This window comes from Buteo buteo, chromosome 2, assembly GCF_964188355.1.
Source record: "Buteo buteo chromosome 2, bButBut1.hap1.1, whole genome shotgun sequence".
Taxonomy (NCBI): Eukaryota; Metazoa; Chordata; class Aves; order Accipitriformes; family Accipitridae; genus Buteo; species Buteo buteo.
This window is the reverse complement of record NC_134172.1, coordinates 78,734,768-78,753,733: the sequence shown is the minus strand read 5'-3', so window position 1 is coordinate 78,753,733 and position 18,966 is coordinate 78,734,768. Positions and strand designations below refer to the sequence as shown.

General features: G+C 62.0%; 2 protein-coding genes across 2 annotated transcripts; one reads left to right on the top strand and one right to left on the bottom strand.

The window, feature by feature from the left end:
• Positions 1-605: 605 nt before the first annotated feature.
• PDYN (prodynorphin) lies at positions 606-2,588 on the bottom strand. The gene is made up of 3 exons (XM_075021841.1): positions 2,433-2,588; positions 2,119-2,266; positions 606-1,821 (listed from the first exon to the last, which is right to left on the bottom strand). The coding sequence occupies exons 1-3, from the start codon at positions 2,555-2,557 to the stop codon at positions 1,246-1,248; spliced, it is 849 nt and encodes a 282-aa protein (XP_074877942.1). The 5' UTR covers positions 2,558-2,588; the 3' UTR covers positions 606-1,245.
• Positions 2,589-10,546: 7,958 nt separating this feature from the next.
• On the top strand, positions 10,547-17,773 carry STK35 (serine/threonine kinase 35). Its single transcript, XM_075021828.1, has 2 exons — positions 10,547-11,262; positions 17,033-17,773. Exons 1-2 carry the CDS (start codon positions 10,824-10,826, stop codon positions 17,743-17,745), a joined length of 1,152 nt encoding a protein of 383 aa, XP_074877929.1. The 5' UTR covers positions 10,547-10,823; the 3' UTR covers positions 17,746-17,773.
• The last annotated feature ends 1,193 nt before the right edge of the window (positions 17,774-18,966 follow it).

The following is an 18,966-nucleotide window of genomic DNA, read 5'->3' as shown; positions in this document are numbered from 1 at the left end:
TCGGCTGTGTCTGGCACACGAGCTGTGTCTCACCGGGACTGGGAACTGCGGCGTGAGGCTTCCTGCCGTGACGAGCTACGTGGAGGGTAAGGCTATGAAGAGGTTCAAAACGGAATGTGCTGCCCAGGCTGGGCTTTCTCAGCACCCAGCTGCTGCCGGTAGGGTCACGCCATCCTCAAAGCACGAGCAGGAATGGGGGGACGGCTCAGTCACTGCCCTGGGATGCCCCTTCCCGGCTGGGGTAGCTGCTGCGATTCCCAAGGGATCTGCTCTGCTGCGCTGCGGGAGGTCCCCGGCCAGCATCCCACCTGGGCTGAGCATCCCTGCCCTTGCTCAGCTTGGGGGGACCCTGCCTTCCCCGGAGCACGGCTCCAGGGGCCGCAGCAATAGGGTGCATGGGGTCCCGCATCACCCATGGCACGGGGAGGGTACCACCGTGTGCCGCCTACAGGTCTCGCAGCCGGGACCCCCGGCCCAACCTCCAGACCCCAGCTTGGGGTGGATGGGTCCTTCGCGCCAAGGGTTTGGTCTGCCCCGTGGAGGTCGCTCAGCACCCGGCACGGCTTCGGCTTCGTTGGCATCTGCCTTTTATTGGCTGCGGGGGGGGGGAGCGGGGGCCGGGGTGCGGGTCAGACCCTGCCTCCGGGGGTCTTCTCAGATGGGGGGAAGCCCAGGGGCACCAGGCGGGCGCTGGGACGGGTGGGATACGGCAAGCGGCTCTGGGGAGGAGAGTCGGGGTCGTGCTCGGCCGGCTGCCTGCCCCGGTGATGGTGCCGCGGGTCCAGCCCTGCCCAGCCACCTCTCCCCACGGCCGTGCTGGCTGCGTGAGCCGTCTACCAGCCCAGAGGGCTTGATCCTGCCCCAGCTCATCCTTCCCGGTGCTCAGAGGCCATTGCCCCGTACATCAGCTCGGATGGTTTCCAGACCCTGCTGCGCTTCTGCAGCCGCGGGAGGGTGGAAGATACGTGGGGTCCCCCCCCACGCCTCGATTTGCCCCCAGGAGCCGTGGGGCTGGACCCGCAGCCACACCGCCAGCAGCCGGAGGGGTGGCATTGTCCCCTCGATGCACAAGGGTCCCTAAGGGATGGGCAGGTGAACCAGAGAGGGACAACTGGGGATGGGGACCCCACGGTCCCCTGGGGGGACGAGGCAGGGATGACGCTGGGCTGGGCAGGGGCTGGGGGTGACGGCGCAGTCTGGGCCGGCAGCGCGGGGACCGTGATGCCGCCCGTCGCACGGCCGGCTCTATAGGTCCGAGACCTCCCCTGAGTAGGTGCTGGGGTCTTCGTCCGACCGCGTGGTCACCTTGAACTGCCGCCGCAGGAAGCCCCCGTACCGCTTCTGATTGTCCCACTTGAGCTTGGGTCGGATCCGGCGCATGAAGCCGCCGTAACGCTTGTGCAGCTCCGCCAGCTCCTGCCCCTCGGCCCCGGCACCCGTGGGCTCCTCGCCCCCGTCGCCTGCCGGCCCCAGCCCCGGGTAGTCCTCGGGGGCCGCCCGCTCCCCCGGCTTGCGGCCGAAGCCCCCGAACTTCTTGCTGAGGCCGCCCTTGCTGTGGGCGTTCTCGCGCAGCAAGGAGAGCAGCTTCGCCTTGGCCATCTTCTTCATGAAGCCCCCGTAACGCTTGGCCGGTGCCAGCGGCAGCTCCCCAGGACCCACCGGCTCCTGCTCCGGCTCTGCCTCGTCCTCCTCCGCCTCCCGAGGGGACGGATCTGTCCCTTCGGCCAGGGCCACCAGCGGAGCCAGGAGCGCCAGCGCCTTCCTGCACGTCTCCCATTCGGGACTGGGCGGCGAGGAACCCTGGCATTCCCGCAGGCACATCTGCAAGACAGCGGCCGCAGCGGCCCCGGGGTGCCCGACGGCATCACCCTGCCGCTTGGGGTGACCCCCCCCCCCTTCCACCTTCCTCCCACCCCACCCAGGAGTCCGTGCCCACCGTGCCGCTAAGCTCAGCGAGGAGCCGAAGCTTGCACGTTCCCAGCACCCTGGGGTGCCCACGACCACCACCCCAGCAGCACCCAGCTCTGCCGACCATGCACCGGCACCCGCGATGCCCCCAGTGCTGTGATTCCCCCCCTTCCCGACCCTGGCTAATGGCTGCACGGGGCCAGCACTCACCAGGGGCCGGACGCTGGTGTCGGCACCGCGGGTCTGGACCGCGCAGAGGGAGCACTGGGTCACGCAGTCGGCGGATGCCGCCGCGGCCAGAGAGAGGCAGAACGCCAGCGCCAGCGCTCGCCGCGCCATCTCACCCCGCAACCGCTGCCTGGGGAGGGAGAGACGGCACGGAGCCCGTCACCCTCCCCGCGCCAGCCCCGAGGAGGCTGTCACCCCCCCGCTGGCACCCTCAACGTGGGGCACCCACCGCCTCCACCTTGCCATTGCTCCTGGGGACGTGCACCGGGACCTGTGCCCGTGCCCATGGGACTCACCTCCAGGTGCTGCTCCTGGGTCCCAGGCAAGGAGAGAAGGGGACAGGAGCGACCGGCGGGGACGCCGCAGGATGCGATCCCTTACCCTGGCTGCAGCCTGGTCCTTGGTACAAGCCCTGAGCCATGGCGAGGCCACCGAGGTCCCCGGGGCAGGGACCACCATCCCATCCCATCCCATCCCATCCCATCCCATCCCATCCCATCCCATCCCATCCCATCCCATCCCATCCATCTCCTCCATTGCTCCTTCCATACCATTAGAAAGAAAACCCCCCTTTTTTTTCTTTAGCACTGAGTTTCTCTGCAATATTGCGATCGCCGCGTTCACGCGGTATGGAGGGGATGAATCACCAGCTCTCCCCCCTGGCCTTGGGGAAGAAAAACACCATGATCGGAGCCGCCAGCAGAAAGGGGACAGGGGGATGCCATCACCTGGTACGGACTCACCCCAGGCTGCTGCACCCCATGCCAGGGCAGCTCCGGCTCCCTTCCCTCCCACCCGCGGCTTCTGCTGGGCTGGTGCAGCAGGAGGGAGGGGAAAAAGCCAGATTTCAGGTCCGAGCCTACCTGCAAGCCACGATCACTGTCCTTCAGCCTGCCAGGAGCCGTGCCAGAGCCTCTCACCTCCGCGGACGAGGCCAGGGAGGGCTGAATACGCTGTGCAACGGCTGGGAGAGGGGCTGTGCCGGCGGCAGCCACTCCAGAACCCCCTGGGCAAGGCTGGAGGAGCCGGTGCCAGCCCCGGCTGCAGCGCCACGGGACTGCGGTGCTGCCGGGACCACGACGGCCCTGGAAGCAAAAGCTGACCCCAACGGGATGTGCTGGCAGCAAACACCCGCCTGCCTCCTGGACTGCTTTTATCTGGGGTGGAAAGGCATGACCCAGAGGGATCTGTTACACATTAATGACGCATATTAGAGACTATTGTATTCGCCAGCAGTATCTGCTAATGTACTGTAATTGGTACTGATGAAGAAATGTTAATGCCACAGTATTAATTCATGCTAGATTAAAATTTAATTTGAATTATCTGCAGCGTCGTGTGTCAAGCCGTCTGCATTCCTCGGCTGCACCGCGCACCGGCTCTGTGCAGCCCTCTAAGCGCATCACCTCCACTCGCCCTGGCCGACCAGCAGGCACCAGGGCAGGCAGATGCCCAGGATGGGCACAGGCGACGCGGGACCTCAGCCAGCCCTCGCCGCCGAGACACAGCGACGGTCCCTTATCGCCTCGCCGCCACCGGGACAGCACCGATGAGCGAGGACTCACCGGCCGCGCAGGTAGGTGCCAGCTGCAGAACCGAGGGGAACGAAGCTCCCGAGAACAACTGCCGGCTGCTTCCCAGCAGCCCCACAGGGAATCTTTTTCCCTGCTTTTTTTCCCCACCCGCTTCCCTCCCTTGCCCCTGCCATGCTCCTCTGCTGCCGGCAGCCCCGCGGGCACCACTGGAGCAGCGTGCAGGGACCGCACCGGCAATGTTCACCCCATGCGTGTCCAGCAGCCGGGGAACAAGCTGCAAGCACGACCGGCACCGCACAGCTCCGTCCTCTGGCATTTTGGACACGGTGTGTCCCATCGCTGTCACCCAGCACCCAAGCCCTGCAGCAGCCGGAGGACTTCACGGCTCTCAGGGGAGCTGCAGCTCTCCGGGACGCAGCTCCAAGGAGATTCTGTGTGTGGGCATCCCGGGATACCCCGCTGCAAACATACCTTGTCCAGGCGGTGCCACGAATGTCCCCGCAGCGCTCTGCCTGCTCCTGTGGCTGGGGTTGGGGGGGAACTGGCAAAACTGGGGCAGGAAAAGGGGAGGAAAACAAAGGGCTTTGGACAAAAGCGAAAAGAAGCAGCACACAAAGGGAGGAAGAAGAAAAGCGGAGTTAGAGCTCGATCCTGCATTGCTTGCAGAGTTATCCTGTGTTACTTGGAGGAGCCCCAAGGCTCCGGAGCCGTCTCTCCTGCAGAAATGCCTCGACAGGATCGTGCCAGCATCCGGCAATACCAGCGGTGGGTCCCGGCCGGTGCGGCCACGCTCAGCGCATCCTACCTGTGCCAGGCGTCTGCCGGGGTCCCCTCTTCCCCCGTCCCGTTTCCACTCGAGTGTTCGGTGCCTCGGCTTTGCTAGTGTGTGGAAAACCCCCAAGTTGCATCCATGTGCCCCGGAGGCCGGTTACAGACTCGGTGACCCAAGGAGGGATGGGGAATCGGGACTGTGTGTGCCAGGCAGCCCAGAGACCGACCCCCCCGTCATGATTAACCTGTGATTATTTCTAGTGAGGGATGGGAACAGCTCTCCCAGGCTGAGCAGATCTCTCCTCCCACACAGGTCTACCTCAGGCAGGTTAGGACCCTGCAGGTATTTCTGGTGGAGAAGAATCACCGTCCAGCAGTTCCTTTCCTCACCTTTAAAAATGACCTGGAAACACCTTCAGGACAAGGCTTCCAAAAAAAAAAAGCCGATGACTTTTGGAACAGAATCGCAGCAAAACCCAGCAGTGCGGACGCCGCCGCTGCTTGAGCCAAGGTGGGGGAGACAGAAACGTCCCCCCCATCCTCTCCCCCTGCTCCCTTTGCCCCTCCGAGCCCCGGGTGTCCCCGCTGCCAGGGTGGCAGACATATGGCATCGGCATCGAAACGAACCCCAGCGAAACACTGATTCATGGGCTATGAAACCGCACGAGGGACAAGAGGAGCACCTGCGGCCAGGCGGGAGCCCCTCAAAATAACGCAACGAGCCCAACCGCCAGCCGCTCTCGGCTCTGGGGGGGGGGGTGGTGTTTTTAAACAGAGTCACTCTTTGGTGAGCAGGAGCGATAGCCCGGCTGCGCCCGCGCGATGGGAGCAGGACAGTGACCCCGGCAGCCCTACCTGCCGCCGCTCCCCGTCCCGCCAAGCACCCGCTTCGCCGAGTCAGGACGAGTCGTGGGGTGGTGGGTGTCCCTCCGCGGGCGTCAGGCTGAGCCGGTCATCGGTGGCGGTGGCAAGGCCACGCTGGCTGGTGGCCACGCGGCGGTACCCGGGTTGCCCACCGGACTCGCTGCCCGCCGGCTCCCAGCCCGCTTTTATGGCCACCGAGTCTCCTCCTGCAGCGGGGCCCGGCTGCGTTCGGCACCGCGGAGCCAATCGGGGCGAGGGAAAGCTGTGAATAATCAGCCTCGCAGCATCCTCGCCACCTCCCCAGCAGGCTCTCCTGCTGTGCCGGGGCCTCCTTGCAGCCCCCCCGGCGACCTGGGTGCATGTTCTGCTGCTGCACTGCTGCCGGCTGCATCCCTCGGGGCCCCCCCGTCAGCGACAGCTTCGGTCCTCGGGGCCGAAACGCGTGCCCCAAACACGGGAGGTGGCAGGGGACCGGGATGGGGGTCCGTCTTCCCCCCCCCCCCCACCAAACTGCATGCTGGAGTTTGGCTGCTGGGGGTGTGAATCCCCTCCCTGGGTACCAAGTTCAGATCCTGCCCAAGAAGAAGGGGGGGGTGAAGCCCCAACCCTCCCCAACCCGCTCCCCAGGCTGGGGACAGGCAGTGTCCTCGTGGCGATGCTGGGGAGAGGAGTGAGCCCGTCCGAAGCCACTGGGAAGAGCAAGAGGGTCTTCTTGCCCTGGGAAAGGCTGGTGTGTTGTCCCCCCCAATCCAGCCGTGGTTGGGCAGCAAAACCATTGCACGGAAACCCCCCACCTCCGCACCGACGGGGCTCGGACCCCCACCTTCTCCCCTGGGGACAAAGCCAAAGAGAAGAGCCAAAGGGGCTGGGGGAGTGGGGTGGGGGGACAGGGACCCCACACACACCTTCCCTGCTCAGCCCCGATTCCTATTCACATCTTTCCAAGCCTGACTCAGGGGTGAAGGACGGCAGCACTGGGCAATGCCACCCCCCCCCCCCCAAGCCCATGCACCACCGTCCCTCTGCGCCATATCACGACAAAGGTGGGGGTCCGGGGTGCAGACCCCGCGGGGCCAGGCCAGCCCTTCCCATCCCCTGCAGCCCCGGTGGGTGCGAGCGCATCCCATGTGCCGCCGGCAGCGCAGCCCGTCCTCTCACCTTGAAGACAGAGCTATTTTTATCGGAGCTCAAGAGGGATGTTTCCCAGCAACCTGCCTTTCTCCCCGGCTTGAACACCAGCTGCCGGACCCGGTGCCCCCTGTTCAGCCCTCCCAGTGCCGGTAAAGGGCACGGGGGCTATTGGCATGGCCGGGACCCTCCGCTGGGCACCCGGCAGCCACGGCTGGGCGAGCAGAGCAGCCTGCGCCAGCCGCCTGCGGTCCCCCATCCCCAAGGCTGGTGGCTGCCTCCGCTAGCACCCAGGTTTGGGGTGCCAGGCTCTGCTCCCCAGAAAGTATATGGGACCCCACAGCTTTTGCCTGGAGGTGCATTTTAGCTCGCCCGGGGCTGTACCAGCATGGAGGGGCCAAGGGAGCAGGGCAAGGGTGCGGGGGGTGAGGCAAGGGCAGAGCATCCTGCATCTCCCCAGGGCTGATGGAGGAGATGTCCCCTGCGGGATCCATCCTGGGAGGTGGCAGTGCTGCGGCGAGGAGGGGACAGAGCTCGGGCCCCATGGGGGGCAAGGGCAGAGGACAGCCATGGTCCCCCCCTCGCTGCGGTATGCTGGGCTGTGCAAGCACAGAACAAAGCCGAGAAGAATAAAACGCAGCTGCAAACCACTACAGACTCCCTCAGCCAGGGGCTGCGGGCATCCCCTGGGCAGGTTTAACCCTTGTTGCCAGGACTAGCAGTCCTGTAAGCACCGCAGACATGGTGGCGAGAAGCATTTCTTACACCAAAACCATTATTTCTAACAAATAACCCTCCCAAACCCATGAAGTCCATCCCTAAAGCCTGGCCTCCCTGGTTCAACCTGGCATTACGCAGGCAAACGGCCCCATCCAGGAGCCACGTCTCTGGGTGACAGCAATAGTATCGCCCCAAAGGATGCTATTGCCTGCCCGAGGACCACGGAGCGTGGAGGGGAGCAGCGTGGCCACAGCTGCCGCCAGCTCCTCACCCCGAAAACAGACCTGCTTGCAAGCACCCCTTCGGAGCCCAACGGGCCGGGGTGCAGCTGCCATCCCCGAGCAGGGTAATTGTACCGAAGGGAGATGCTCTTCTGGAGATGGAGCAAACCCCACCGGCGCAGAGAGAAAAGTCATTTGTAATAAGGTTCCTTCCTCAGGGCTGGTTCCCTTTGCTCCAGGAGGGAGGTTGAGTTACTCCTGTCCCTTGAGCAGTCGTCTTATTTTCTATGTGTGCCGCAGATGCGATGAGCTGGGCAAGAGGGTCCTCCCTGGGGCCAGTCGCGGTCCCAGCAGGTGTGGGGGTGACAGGGTCGTGTGTCCCCCCCCACCCCCACCCTTGGGAAAGGAGCTGGGAGCGAGCCCACCCACCAGCAAGTTTAATTAATATTCATCTGTCGCTTCCTAATGGGAAACTGTCTCTGAGTCACACTGACATTTCCCTGGGACAATGGTAATTAAGCACCTGGGTAAGAGAAATGTGCGGTAATAGAAAAGTTAAGTTTTCTTAACTACATGAGTGAAAAGCGGGTTCGGTGAGGAGGGGAACGAGCGTGCGTGTGTACCAGGCTCCTGCGAAAGCAAGTGGGAGTTAATGGCAGCTAACGTCACACGGCGCTGCCACTCTGCCCTGACACCCCCAGCCCCTCCTGGGGGGCTCACCCCCAGACCAGACAGGGCACCTCGAGGGTGCCCGGCTCCCCATCCTGGGATGGGGTAAATCGTCCCTACGGGCGGGACGAGCTCTGCCAGCCGCCTGGGCTGTCCCCGAGCAGGGGGACCACGACCCAGCGCTGCCAGCGGGAGCATCCCATGGGATAGCAATCGTTCCGCTGCGGTTCCTCCAGCACCGTCAGCTTTATCCTATTGAGTGGGACAGGACTTTTCCAGAAACGGCTCCATTGCTCACTCTCTCTCCTGGCCCTAAAGCGATGCCAGGCTGCTGCAGGCAGGGCAGAAAAGCGGCCTTTTTGCAGGCAGATGCAGGCACGGGGCAGCAAGGGCTGCCTGCAGCTGCTGTCTGCTGCCGGGCGAGGGATGCGCCGGCTGTATTTCATGGGCCACGGGAGGCCCCAAGAGCTCTGTGGGGAGAACTGCGGAGGGGGGGCTAAACCCAGGTGGGGGGTCTGCTCCCAACCGCTCGCGGGAGCCGTGCGGTCTCTGATCGACCGCAACAGCACCGGAGCGAACCTCCGGCAGCTGCACTGGCGCGATCAAGGCAGATGCCAGGCGGGCAGCGTGGAACCGTGGGAGGTCACTGCTGCGGTGGACGCAGCAGCTGTCAGAAGAGTGGCGTGGGACCAGGAGCCAACGCAGCCCCTGCCTGTGTCACACCGTGGTGGCTTGAGGTCACCACGTAGCCCAGGTGGGCACCCGTGCAGGCAAGCGGTGACCTCCCTGCGTGGGCAGGCGGCACAAGTGGCCACTCGACGCCAGTACAGAAAGCAGAGCCCACGTAAACACGGTGTAGTCGTGCCGCTGCCATCATCCCTGCCGCCGGCACGCACCGCGCCAGGCTGCCGAGCGGCACCAGGAGCACGGGGCTGCGGCACGGCCCCCCTTATTTCCCGGCCCGGGAGGTGAAGTGACTCCATTTAAAAGCAAATTGAGTTCAAACCACTTGCGGGAGCTGCAGCCTGCATCGTGCCACCACGCTGCAGAGGGTCAGCCCCACCGTGGAAGCCATCGCCCGCCCCACACACCAAGCCCTGGGTACCGGTGGCTCCGGAGGTCTCTGTCCCCCCCAAGGGGGACGCACACACCAGCATGACGCAGCCCAGAGCTGCTGCGGGCTGTGTGATCGCAGCGGCACATGCCTCAGAAGTGAGTCAAGAAACCAGTCATTTTTAGAGCTCCTTTGTAAACTGGCTCTCCTTGACCGTCCGCAGAGTGTCAGCTGCTAACGTCACCCGTGTGGGGGGCAGGAAAATGCGGGAAAAGCAGCTTGAAGAAAAACTATTAGGGGTTTGATTGCCATTCCCCCCCAACAAGCCCACGGGGAGCAGCATGGCAGCGTGCAAAAGCTCCCAGCCCCAGCCGCCCGGTGGCAGGATTAGACTCCCCTCCCCACACCACCCAGGGTGGACAGATGCTCGTGAAATCCCTGGCTGGGGGGGTGAAGAGCAGTTTGGGGACGATGTGGGGGACATGGACCCCCGCGTGGGGACACGGCCATCCAACACCACCTGCCCACGGGAGCAACGTGGCCAAACCAGTCCCGTGGGGAGCCAGGACCCGAGTCACAGGGGACGTGGTCATCCCGGCGGGGCTCCCACCCGGCCCCCGGTGTACGGCATTCACCGTGCCCCGTTTCTGGTGACCGATGCATTTCCCACGGGCACCCAGTGGGTGCTGGGCCACCCCATGCCAGCCTGCCGGTCCCCAAAATCCCCCGCTGCACCAACACCCGCCCGGTCCCGGCCCCCAGGGCAGCGGGGCGACGTCCCCCGGGATCTCAGCGACTTTCCCGGGGAACTTCCAGCTGGAGCCCCGGGAGCGGGGATCGGACCATCCCCGGTAGGGCCCGGGAAGGGTCCCCGAACGCCACCGGGGCCCTCAAACCGTCCCCGAGCCCCGCTCTCGCCCTTCCCGGTACGGCTGTACAGCTCCGGTGCACCCCCCCCCCCCCGCCCCGGCTACCGGCAGTGCTGCCGGTACACGGCCCCCGGGGGCCATCCCCCCCCGTCCCCGGTGCACCGACCGTCCCGTTGCGGTGGGAGGGAGGCGGGTCACCCCCGCCGTTACATAAGGGGTTACGTCAGGACGCGCAGCCCCGCTCTTATCCCGCCGCCGCCGCCCCGCCCAGCCCGTTCACACGCCGCCGCGCAGCGCCCGGTTCGGACCACTCCCGCCGCCGCCACCACCGTGCCCCAGGTGAGCCCCGTGGGCCCGGGCCCGCGCCGCCTATTGCCGTGCCGTGCCGTGCCCGGCGGGAAGCGGAGCGAACGGACCGGACCGGGGCGGCCGCTACCGGGCGCCGCCGCCCCGATGTCCGGCCTGTTTACACCGGGGCGGCGCGTACCACAGCGGCGGGGGGGGAGGAGGGGGGTCGACCGCCACGCTCAACCCCCCGCCGCGCTGAGACGCCCCCGGGCGGCTCACGCTCCCCGGTTACCGCACGTGGCGTAGGGAAACCGGACCACCGCTACCGAGGTCCATCCCTCCGCCGGGGAGAGGTCGGGATCCCGGTGTGGCTCCCCCCTTCCCCCCACCCGCCACCGTGGTTCGTCCCGCACCGCCGCGATTGGCCGAGCGCTTAAAGGGGCAGGCAGGGCGCGCTTTTCCGCCCTCCGACGCGGCGGCGCGTGCCCCCTCGCCGGCGCGGCGCTCCGCGGGGGGGGCGGCGGCGGCGGCGACAGCGGCGGGCGCGCGGCCCCCCCCCCCCGGCGCCATGGAGCCGGCGGACGGCGGCCGCCGTGGGACACAAAGGGCAGCGCGGCGGCGGCGGGCGGCAGCGCGGCGGGGCCCTATGGCGGCGGAGGCGGCGGCAGCGGCGGGGCCCGGCCCGGGTGGTGGTGGTGGTGGTCGCGGTCCTCCACGGTACAGCCTGTTGGCCGAAATCGGCCGCGGGGCCTACGGCGTGGTGTACGAAGCGGTGTCGGGCCGTAGCGGCGCCCGGTTGGCGGTGAAACGGATCCGTTGCGACGCCCCCGAGAACGTGGAGCTGGCGCTGGCGGAATTCTGGGCCCTGACGAGCCTCCGGCGGCAGCACCCCAACGTGGTGCGCTTCGAGGAGTGCGTCCTGCAGCGGCACGGCCTGGGGCAGCGCATGAGCCACGGCAACAAGCGCAGCCAGCTCTACCTGCGCCTCGTCGAGACCTCCCTCAAAGGTACCCGACCCGACGTGGGGCACCCCGGCGTTGCTGCCGTGCCGAGGGGTTGTTCCTTTCCCCCTCCCCGGTCACCCCGGTGTCGTCCTCTCCCACCCCCAGGGCCTCCTGCCCACCCCAGTGTCACCCCAGCTCACCCACCCCTCAGCAGCCTGGCTCTGCCACCTCCCCGCTGTCACATCGATGCCCCCCCCAGCAGCAGGTTAACTTCTGGGATGCCCCCCCCCCGCAGGACACCCCATTCCACTGGGGCACCCTTCTCAGACACCCCCACGCTGGGCAGCCCCCTTGCTCCCCCCCCCCCCCAGCATCTCCCCGTTGCTCAAATCCCTCCTTGGCATCACCTGCCATCGAGAGGAGCACCCAAAGTTCCCCCCCTGCTTCTCGCAACACCTCTCCCTCCACCTTTGTTCGCTGCTTTGACCAGTACAACCACCCCTGGGCTCCCCACGCTGCACCCCAGGTTGTCCCAGTCTCCTCTGTCACCCCTGCCAGCCCTGGGGTCCCTCTGTACTGCAGCAGTACCTGCCCCAGGCACGCTCCCATCATCTGCTTCAGCCCTGTCCTTTTAGGGCTCCCCCGCAGCGTCCCTCTGTTGCCCCCAGCACCCTTCTTTGCTGCCACCCACCCCAAGCACACCCTGGGGCCCCTGCTCAGCATCACCTGTCCTGGGCCCTGCCCCATGCCGTGCCCTTGGGCTCTGCCTGTGTGTCCCCTCCACTCACTCCCCTTCCTCTGTGTGCTGCTTCTGGGGACACCCTTCCCTAAGCCCCCACCCTGTGCCTCGGCAGCCCTGTGCCCTGCCTGTGGGGTCCCTCCCTGTGCCCTGTACCTCTGCAGCACCCCAGCCCCTCCTCCTGAGGGACCCCGTTGTCACCTCCAGGCTCAGACCCAGCCCTGGGGAGCATCCCTGTGTGCGGCCCTCAGCCCTTCCCTGTACCCCCTGCCAGTGCTTACCTCCTCCTCCATTACACCCCCCATCTTGGGGCTCCCTTCATTACCCTGATCTGCACCACAGCCCATGCCTGTCCCGTGGGGGCCTTTACTGGTCTCTGCCCCAGTCACACCAAGGGGACATCTCCCCTCTCTCTGCCCGACACAGTCCTGTCTCCTCTGAGCACCCCAAGCCTGCTCCCTTGAGCTCTTACAGCTTTGGGACTGTTCTTTATGCTCTCCTGTCCCCATTCCCCTCCCAAGTGCTGGCTCTATGGGGACAGCCCTGGAAGCACCAGTGCCTGTAGCTTGGGCTGACTTCCCCATCTTCCCCTGGGGTCCCTCAGCAGCGTCACGGGGCTGGCAGGGGTCACCTTCTCCTGCCACAGTTGATGACTGTGATGGTGACATCTCCAAAATGCTCCCTCCCTCCCTTTGCTCCCTTGGCTGCTTGTCAGACCCAGCTCTGCCAATGTGCAGTGAAGATGTGGAAAAATACCAGAGCCCTGTATCCTCGATGCCCCCATGCCCCCCAGCTTGCCGCAGCCAGAGCCAGCTCACCCGCACCACCCCCCCTCCCCAAACTTGTGTGCCAGGACTTTGTATGCTCTTTGGGGAGCTCAGTCTCCCCGTGCCCTCCCAGCTGAGCCCCCCACTGTAGGCAGACTCCAAACCCTGTGCCAGGACAGCCTTGATGCAAGGCTGCTGAGACACATTCTCCGAGCAAACCTGTGGCTCTCAGACTGCCCCTGCCTTACCTGTCCCCTCTGCACTCCTGGGTGGACATGTCTGGGCCTGCCTGGCTCTCCCCCATGCAGATGTGGTCCTGCTCTCCCTTCACATTCCATGTACAACCACCCAAGACAGCTTCCCCAAGAAGGGCAGTGTCCTAATTTCTATACAGCCTGGGTGCTTCCTTTATGTGCTCTTGCGGGCACGACTCCCTGGGAGAGGAGCCAACTCTTCCCTTCGGGTGTGTGTCCAGCTGTAGCAAGTCGAGCTCTTTCTAGCAGGTACGGGGGTTTCCTGCCCCCCTTTGTCATGTTGTACACCCCAAGAAGAGGTGGCATGGCTTGGGGAAAGCTCTTGGGTAGCTATAGGTGCCTCCCATCTCTATGTGGGGCGAGACCCCTCTGACTACCCTGCTGTGGGGAGGGCTCTGCCTGCCCCGGTCCTGCTGCAGCCCTCTGAAGAGGGGAGCGAAGCTGGGCTCTCCATCCCAAGGCTGGAAGCAGCAGTTTCACCCCTCAAACCAGACTGCATCCTCCCCTCCATCTGCCTTCCTCCTGACTGCCCTTTGGGCTGTGTCATGCTGGCCACAGGCTCGGGCAGAGGCTGTGCTCCCTGCCTTCCCAAGCTTTGGGTCTGATACAGCACCCATAAATATTTTCAAGACAAAAGCTAGAGCTAGATGAGCCTCCCAGGTCTGCTTGCTCTCCTTCCCTGCCCGCAACATGCGGGCTGCAAGCGTGGAGCTGCTGTGCTGTCGCTCCGGCCGAGGTAGCCGGCACGTAGCTGTGCTGCCGTGCCATTCTGCACGACCGCAGCTGGGCTATTTACGGGCCTGCACAGATGCTGTGCCAACGTGCCGGGGCTCAGGGCACGGCAGGGATTAGTCGGAGACTTTCTGAATCGGGAGCACAACTGTCGGGATACCGCGCGATGTTGGATCTCAGCTACAGTGCGGAGCCTGAACCTTCATCATTTTAATGAGATGTGGAATAATAAATTTAAGGGCAGAGTGCAAAAAGGAAGCTGAAAGCCCGGCACTGAGCCTGGAGGAGACACATGTACTTGAGCAATGAGCCCCGATACATGCACACCTTCAGGGCTTGTGCACAGCCACGTGCCACTCTTGTTTTTCCTAACCCATAGCAGTGATAGAGCTGCCTTAAGTGAACAGGTATAAGGTGTTGCTTCCTAGCGTGTCACCTGTGGGGCCACCAACTTGCCACCAGTGCTCAGCGTCACTCATGCGCTGCCCTGGCATCGCCCATGCATGTTCCCATCAGTCCAAGCACCCAGGCTTTGTGCCGCCAGCTCTCCTCTCCCTGGCGCAGCCTCTTTGCACAGAGGGAGTCAGAGGTTACATGCAGCAGTGGGGAGTAGGATGCCGGTTCTGCTGTCATTAGATTTTTTTATTTTTTCTTTTCCCCTGTGATGCTAAGCAAATTAGTAAGCTGTTAATGAGCTCCCAGGATAGGTCATGGGAGGGCTGCTGCAGGGACAGGTTGGTTAGCATGTGCCATCCTGTGTTTGGGCAGGGAGTGTGCAGGGATGCTCTCTTCGTGATGGAGAACAGGTCTGGCCTGTGGTCTGCATCTCTTCAGCTCCTGGCTGCTTGACTTTGGTTTGCTAACATCTCATCTTTAGGAAGCGGCTTGCCAACTCTTTAGGTTTAAAGCTGTTTGTTTTGAAGGCAGGAAGATGATTTAACAACTAAAACACTTTCAGATTATAGAAAGAAAATGAGGAAATATTACTCTTGGCTTAAGCCTCTCCTAGCAGCGCTCCACCCAAAGTGAAGTGCATGGTGCTTGCAGCTACTGCTGGGTCAGCGGCGTCCTCCCTGTCCTTGCTGAGGTTCAGGGGCCAAGTTTTAAATCGGAGCCTTCGTTACACTAAAAACAAGCCTTGGCTTGTTGGAGCCAGCAGGTCCTGGGGAGCCAGTGTTTGAGCTGCTTCTCTGTGGGAAGGGGCTGTCGGCAGCGCTGCTGTGAATGCTCTCACCCTCCTACCTGTGTCCCCTGGCCTGATGCTCCTGGCTGTGTGTGACTGGCACGGGGCTCTGATGTGCTCCCCATCGTGGTGCAGTTCCTGGCTGAGAAGAGCCAAACCCTCCTGCTCCCCGTGTTGGGGCTGTATGGATGCTGAGGGGAGCAGGAAAGCAAAGTGCCCCGCTGCGGTGTTGCTGGGGTTTAGCGAAGTCGAGGTGGGGGACAGCAGTGTGAGCTGGGGCTGTCCTGGCTGCGCAAAGGTCTCTCCCAGGACGAGCAGCCTCTGCTTCGGTTGCCGTGCCATCATGCTTGTCTCACCAAAGGGTGACTCGCACCGGAGAAGCTGTTTTTCCTGGTCAGCGTTTGGGTCTCCAGAGCCAAGCTGTCCTGTGCTGCTCCCAGTTGGCCCTTGGGTTTGTGTGCTGATCCCCCCTCCAGCACTTTGGGGGTCTCATTTGGCTCCTCAAAGTGCACCCAGTGCCCAGTATCTCCAGCCTGTTCATGGTCCCTCCCATCCCCCAGACCTAACCTTCATCTTCTGCTGAGGGCAGGGAGGTACAGCCAAATCCCTCTGTTGTGCACTTTCATTTCCATAGCAGTAGCCATGGATACAGACTGTTTGTGCAAATAACCAATATTCCCACCCACACTGATCACTGACCGTTGCAGGCACGGGCGCCGGGCAGCCCAGGGCTTGGTGTCCCTGGTAGTCCTTGGCTTTACCTGCTGCTGGAAGTTTGCTTTCCCAGATGCTCTCTGGGGCTTTGCTAAAACAAAACCCAACTTTGTTAAATGGGTGGAGTTAGTTAACTGCTTTCAAAATACTTGGATTCATTTGTGTGACTTGTTAACTGTGGCAGAGGCGAGTGGTGTCCTCCAGCTTCTCCCTTACGGTGCTTGAGGGTAAAAAAAACCTAGCTCCTAGAGCAAAACAATATCCTGGTTGTGTGCGCAGGCTCTGCCTGTCACCTAGGTGCTCTGTGCAGGTGACCTGGGGTCTGGCAGAGGGATTTGCATCCTGGCGTCAGCTAATTGTGCCAGGTCTGCCGCTGGCGCTCCCCGGAGCATCTTGGCATCACATCGCGATGCCAGGATGCTCCGGGGAGTGCCAGCGGCAGACCTGGCCCCATTTGCTGATATGATGCTGTTGTATTTCTCCACGTGTCTAGTTTATGTGCAAGAGAGTGATTTGCCTCAGCGGGGGGGTTTGTGGAGTAAAACCTAGATGCAATGAATTGGACCTGAGATGCTCAGCTTGAAGAGCTCAGTGAGATGTCTGGTAAAGGAAGAAGCTGTTTGGGTCATAATCTTGAGTAGCAGCACTAATGAGCGAGGCAACAGTTATATTCTAAGTGTGGCTGAGATTGCACTTAAATGTTGTTTGATACTTGGGCCTCCAGTTTCCTCTCTTTAAAGACTTGTTGGCACTTAATGAAAGCTGTATGAAGTGGCAGAGCTCCCCTAGCACAAACACAATGCTTAAACGCACAGATTTAGTCTCAGAAGAGCCAGCATGCTGCAAGGCTTTGACACTGGTGTGACTGCTCTTAGTGAGGCTGTACTGGCACAGCGTTAAGGGGTGTGATTTACTCCCCACTTGCAGTTATACTAGTAAAGCATAAGGTATGAGCCAGCCTTTGCCTCCTGCAGCAGAGCCCAGGTGGGAGAGCTGGCGTTCACATAGAACCGATTTTTTTCCCATAGACTCACTTCTAATTGTGCTTTTAGTGTCTGCTGCTTTGGCTTTCAGAGCCTGGGGAGAATTGCCTGACAGTAGCACAGGAAAATAACCCTCTGCTTCCAGGTTCCCTGCAAGCGCCTGAGAAGACGCATGCTCGATCTCACTCACATGCCTGCACTTTGCTGGGAACAGGTCTCTGAGCTGGCTCCCAGGCAATGGGCCCAGATTAATGTGTTGCTGGTGCGTGGTGCTCAACGGATCCTAAAGCGCTTGAAGCCACAGCAGTGCCAGCATCACTGCTGGTACCCTGCAGTGCGATAGTTCTTAAGGCCTTTACTATCTGCATAAACCAGACCTGTTCCTTGCCCACATTGAGTTAGTGTGGACATTTTGTGATGTGTCTGAAAAACCCACTCTTGCTTTTGTCCCTTTCGGTTAGGTGAGAGGATCCTGGGCTATGCAGAAGAGCCTTGCTACCTGTGGTTCGTCATGGAGTTCTGCGAAGGGGGAGACCTCAACCAGTACGTGCTCTCACGAAGACCAGACCCGGCGACAAACAAGAGCTTCATGCTGCAGCTGACCAGTGCCATTGCCTTCCTACACAAGAACCATATTGTCCACCGGGACCTGAAACCAGACAACATCCTGATAACTGAGAAGTCTGGCACCCCTGTTCTCAAGGTGGCTGACTTCGGGCTGAGTAAGGTCTGCGCTGGCCTGACTGCTCGGGGCAAGGAGGGTGGGCATGAGAACAAAAATGTGAATGTGAACAAGTACTGGCTGTCTTCAGCTTGCGGCTCTGATTTCTACATGGCGCCTGAGGTTTGGGAGGGACACTACACCGCCAAGGCTGACATCTTTGCCCTTGGCATCATCATCTGGGCCATGATTGAGAGGATAACTTTCATCGATGCGGAGACCAAGAAGGAGCTGCTGGGGACCTACATCAAGCAGGGGACCGAGATTGTGCCCGTTGGGGAAGCGCTGCTAGAAAATCCAAAGATGGAGCTGCACATCCCTCAGAAACGCAGGACTTCCATGTCTGAGGGGATCAAGCAGCTCTTGAAAGACATGTTGGCTGCTAACCCACAGGATCGACCTGATGCCTTTGAGCTTGAAACCAGAATGGACCAGGTTACATGTGCTGCTTAAATTCAGGGCAGGGCACTGCTGTGCTTTGCAGCTGGGTAAGTGATCTGCAGTTTTTGTATTATTCTGTCTGCTGTACCAGCCTGATAATGTACTTTGTAGTGACACAAAGGAGTCTTTTATGTTCTCAGAGCTATTTCTATAGTGACTCATCAGAGCACTGCTTCTGAGTTTTTTCCCCACCTATTCTACTGCAAAAATAAAGTAGAGGTGGGAAAGAGAATTAGCAGCTGCCCATCCCGCTGCTGCCCAAAGGCCCCGCAGAGCTGGCAGGGCTGGGCAGGAGCCTCGCTCCTCAGAGGTTCTGGCCAGTGGCTGAGACAGGCTGGTGCACGGCAGAGACCTGCGAGCACCCTCGGACATCAACTTTGGATACATCTGTTCTCTCCCAGGGGCAGGGAAGGAACTGCCAGTTCTGCCTCCTCTGCTGCATGGTATATCTGTGGTCAATGCTGAGAGCACCTCGCTGTCTCGCACAGTCCCCTTCCCCTCTGAGACTCAGACAGGACACCTCAGGGCTTGGCTGGCTCGGTGAGCAGGCACCGAGTGCAGTGGCAGGTCTGTCTCAGCACAGACAAAGCTGTTTGCTTTGCTTTCACCTATGAGGCACGTGGGTCCGTCTTGTGGGTCTGTCTCGTTTCGTTTCCTCGCTAAAGGCTGGACTTCCCTGTGGTGTGAACTGCAGTTGCTCAAACCAAGTAGGATGCTTTGGTCTCCAGCATCTGAGTTTGTTGACCTGCATCTGCTCAGGAAGGAAGCTTACAAAACAGTTGTGCTCAGACTGAGCTCGGCTCCATTCAAGCAGAGTGCCCTCCCTGCTCCCCCCCCCAGCTTGATTCCTAAATAGTCCCAAGCTCAGAGGTCGCGGTCCTGAGGTCTGGGTGGTCACGCATGGTCTCGAAGGACCCCCAGGGACGTGGGGTAGCTGGCAGTGTCACTAATCAGTGACACTGAAGGACTGGGAGGTGTTGCCTGCATGGCAAAGTTGTCTGTAAACAGGAGCTGTTACTAAGGATTCTCTTGGCCAAACACTTCAATGAAACTGAAAAATTACAGATTACAAGGGGTGAGGCTGATATCTTCCCAGCCCAGTTTTTTTCTCAAGCTCCTGCAGAGCTGCCTGACTGTTGCTGGTCGCAGGAGACCTCTGAAAACCTGCTTGTGTCAGGTGCTGGCATTGCAGCTTGGGTCCCAGCCCTTATCTCACCCTGCAGCCACACAGAT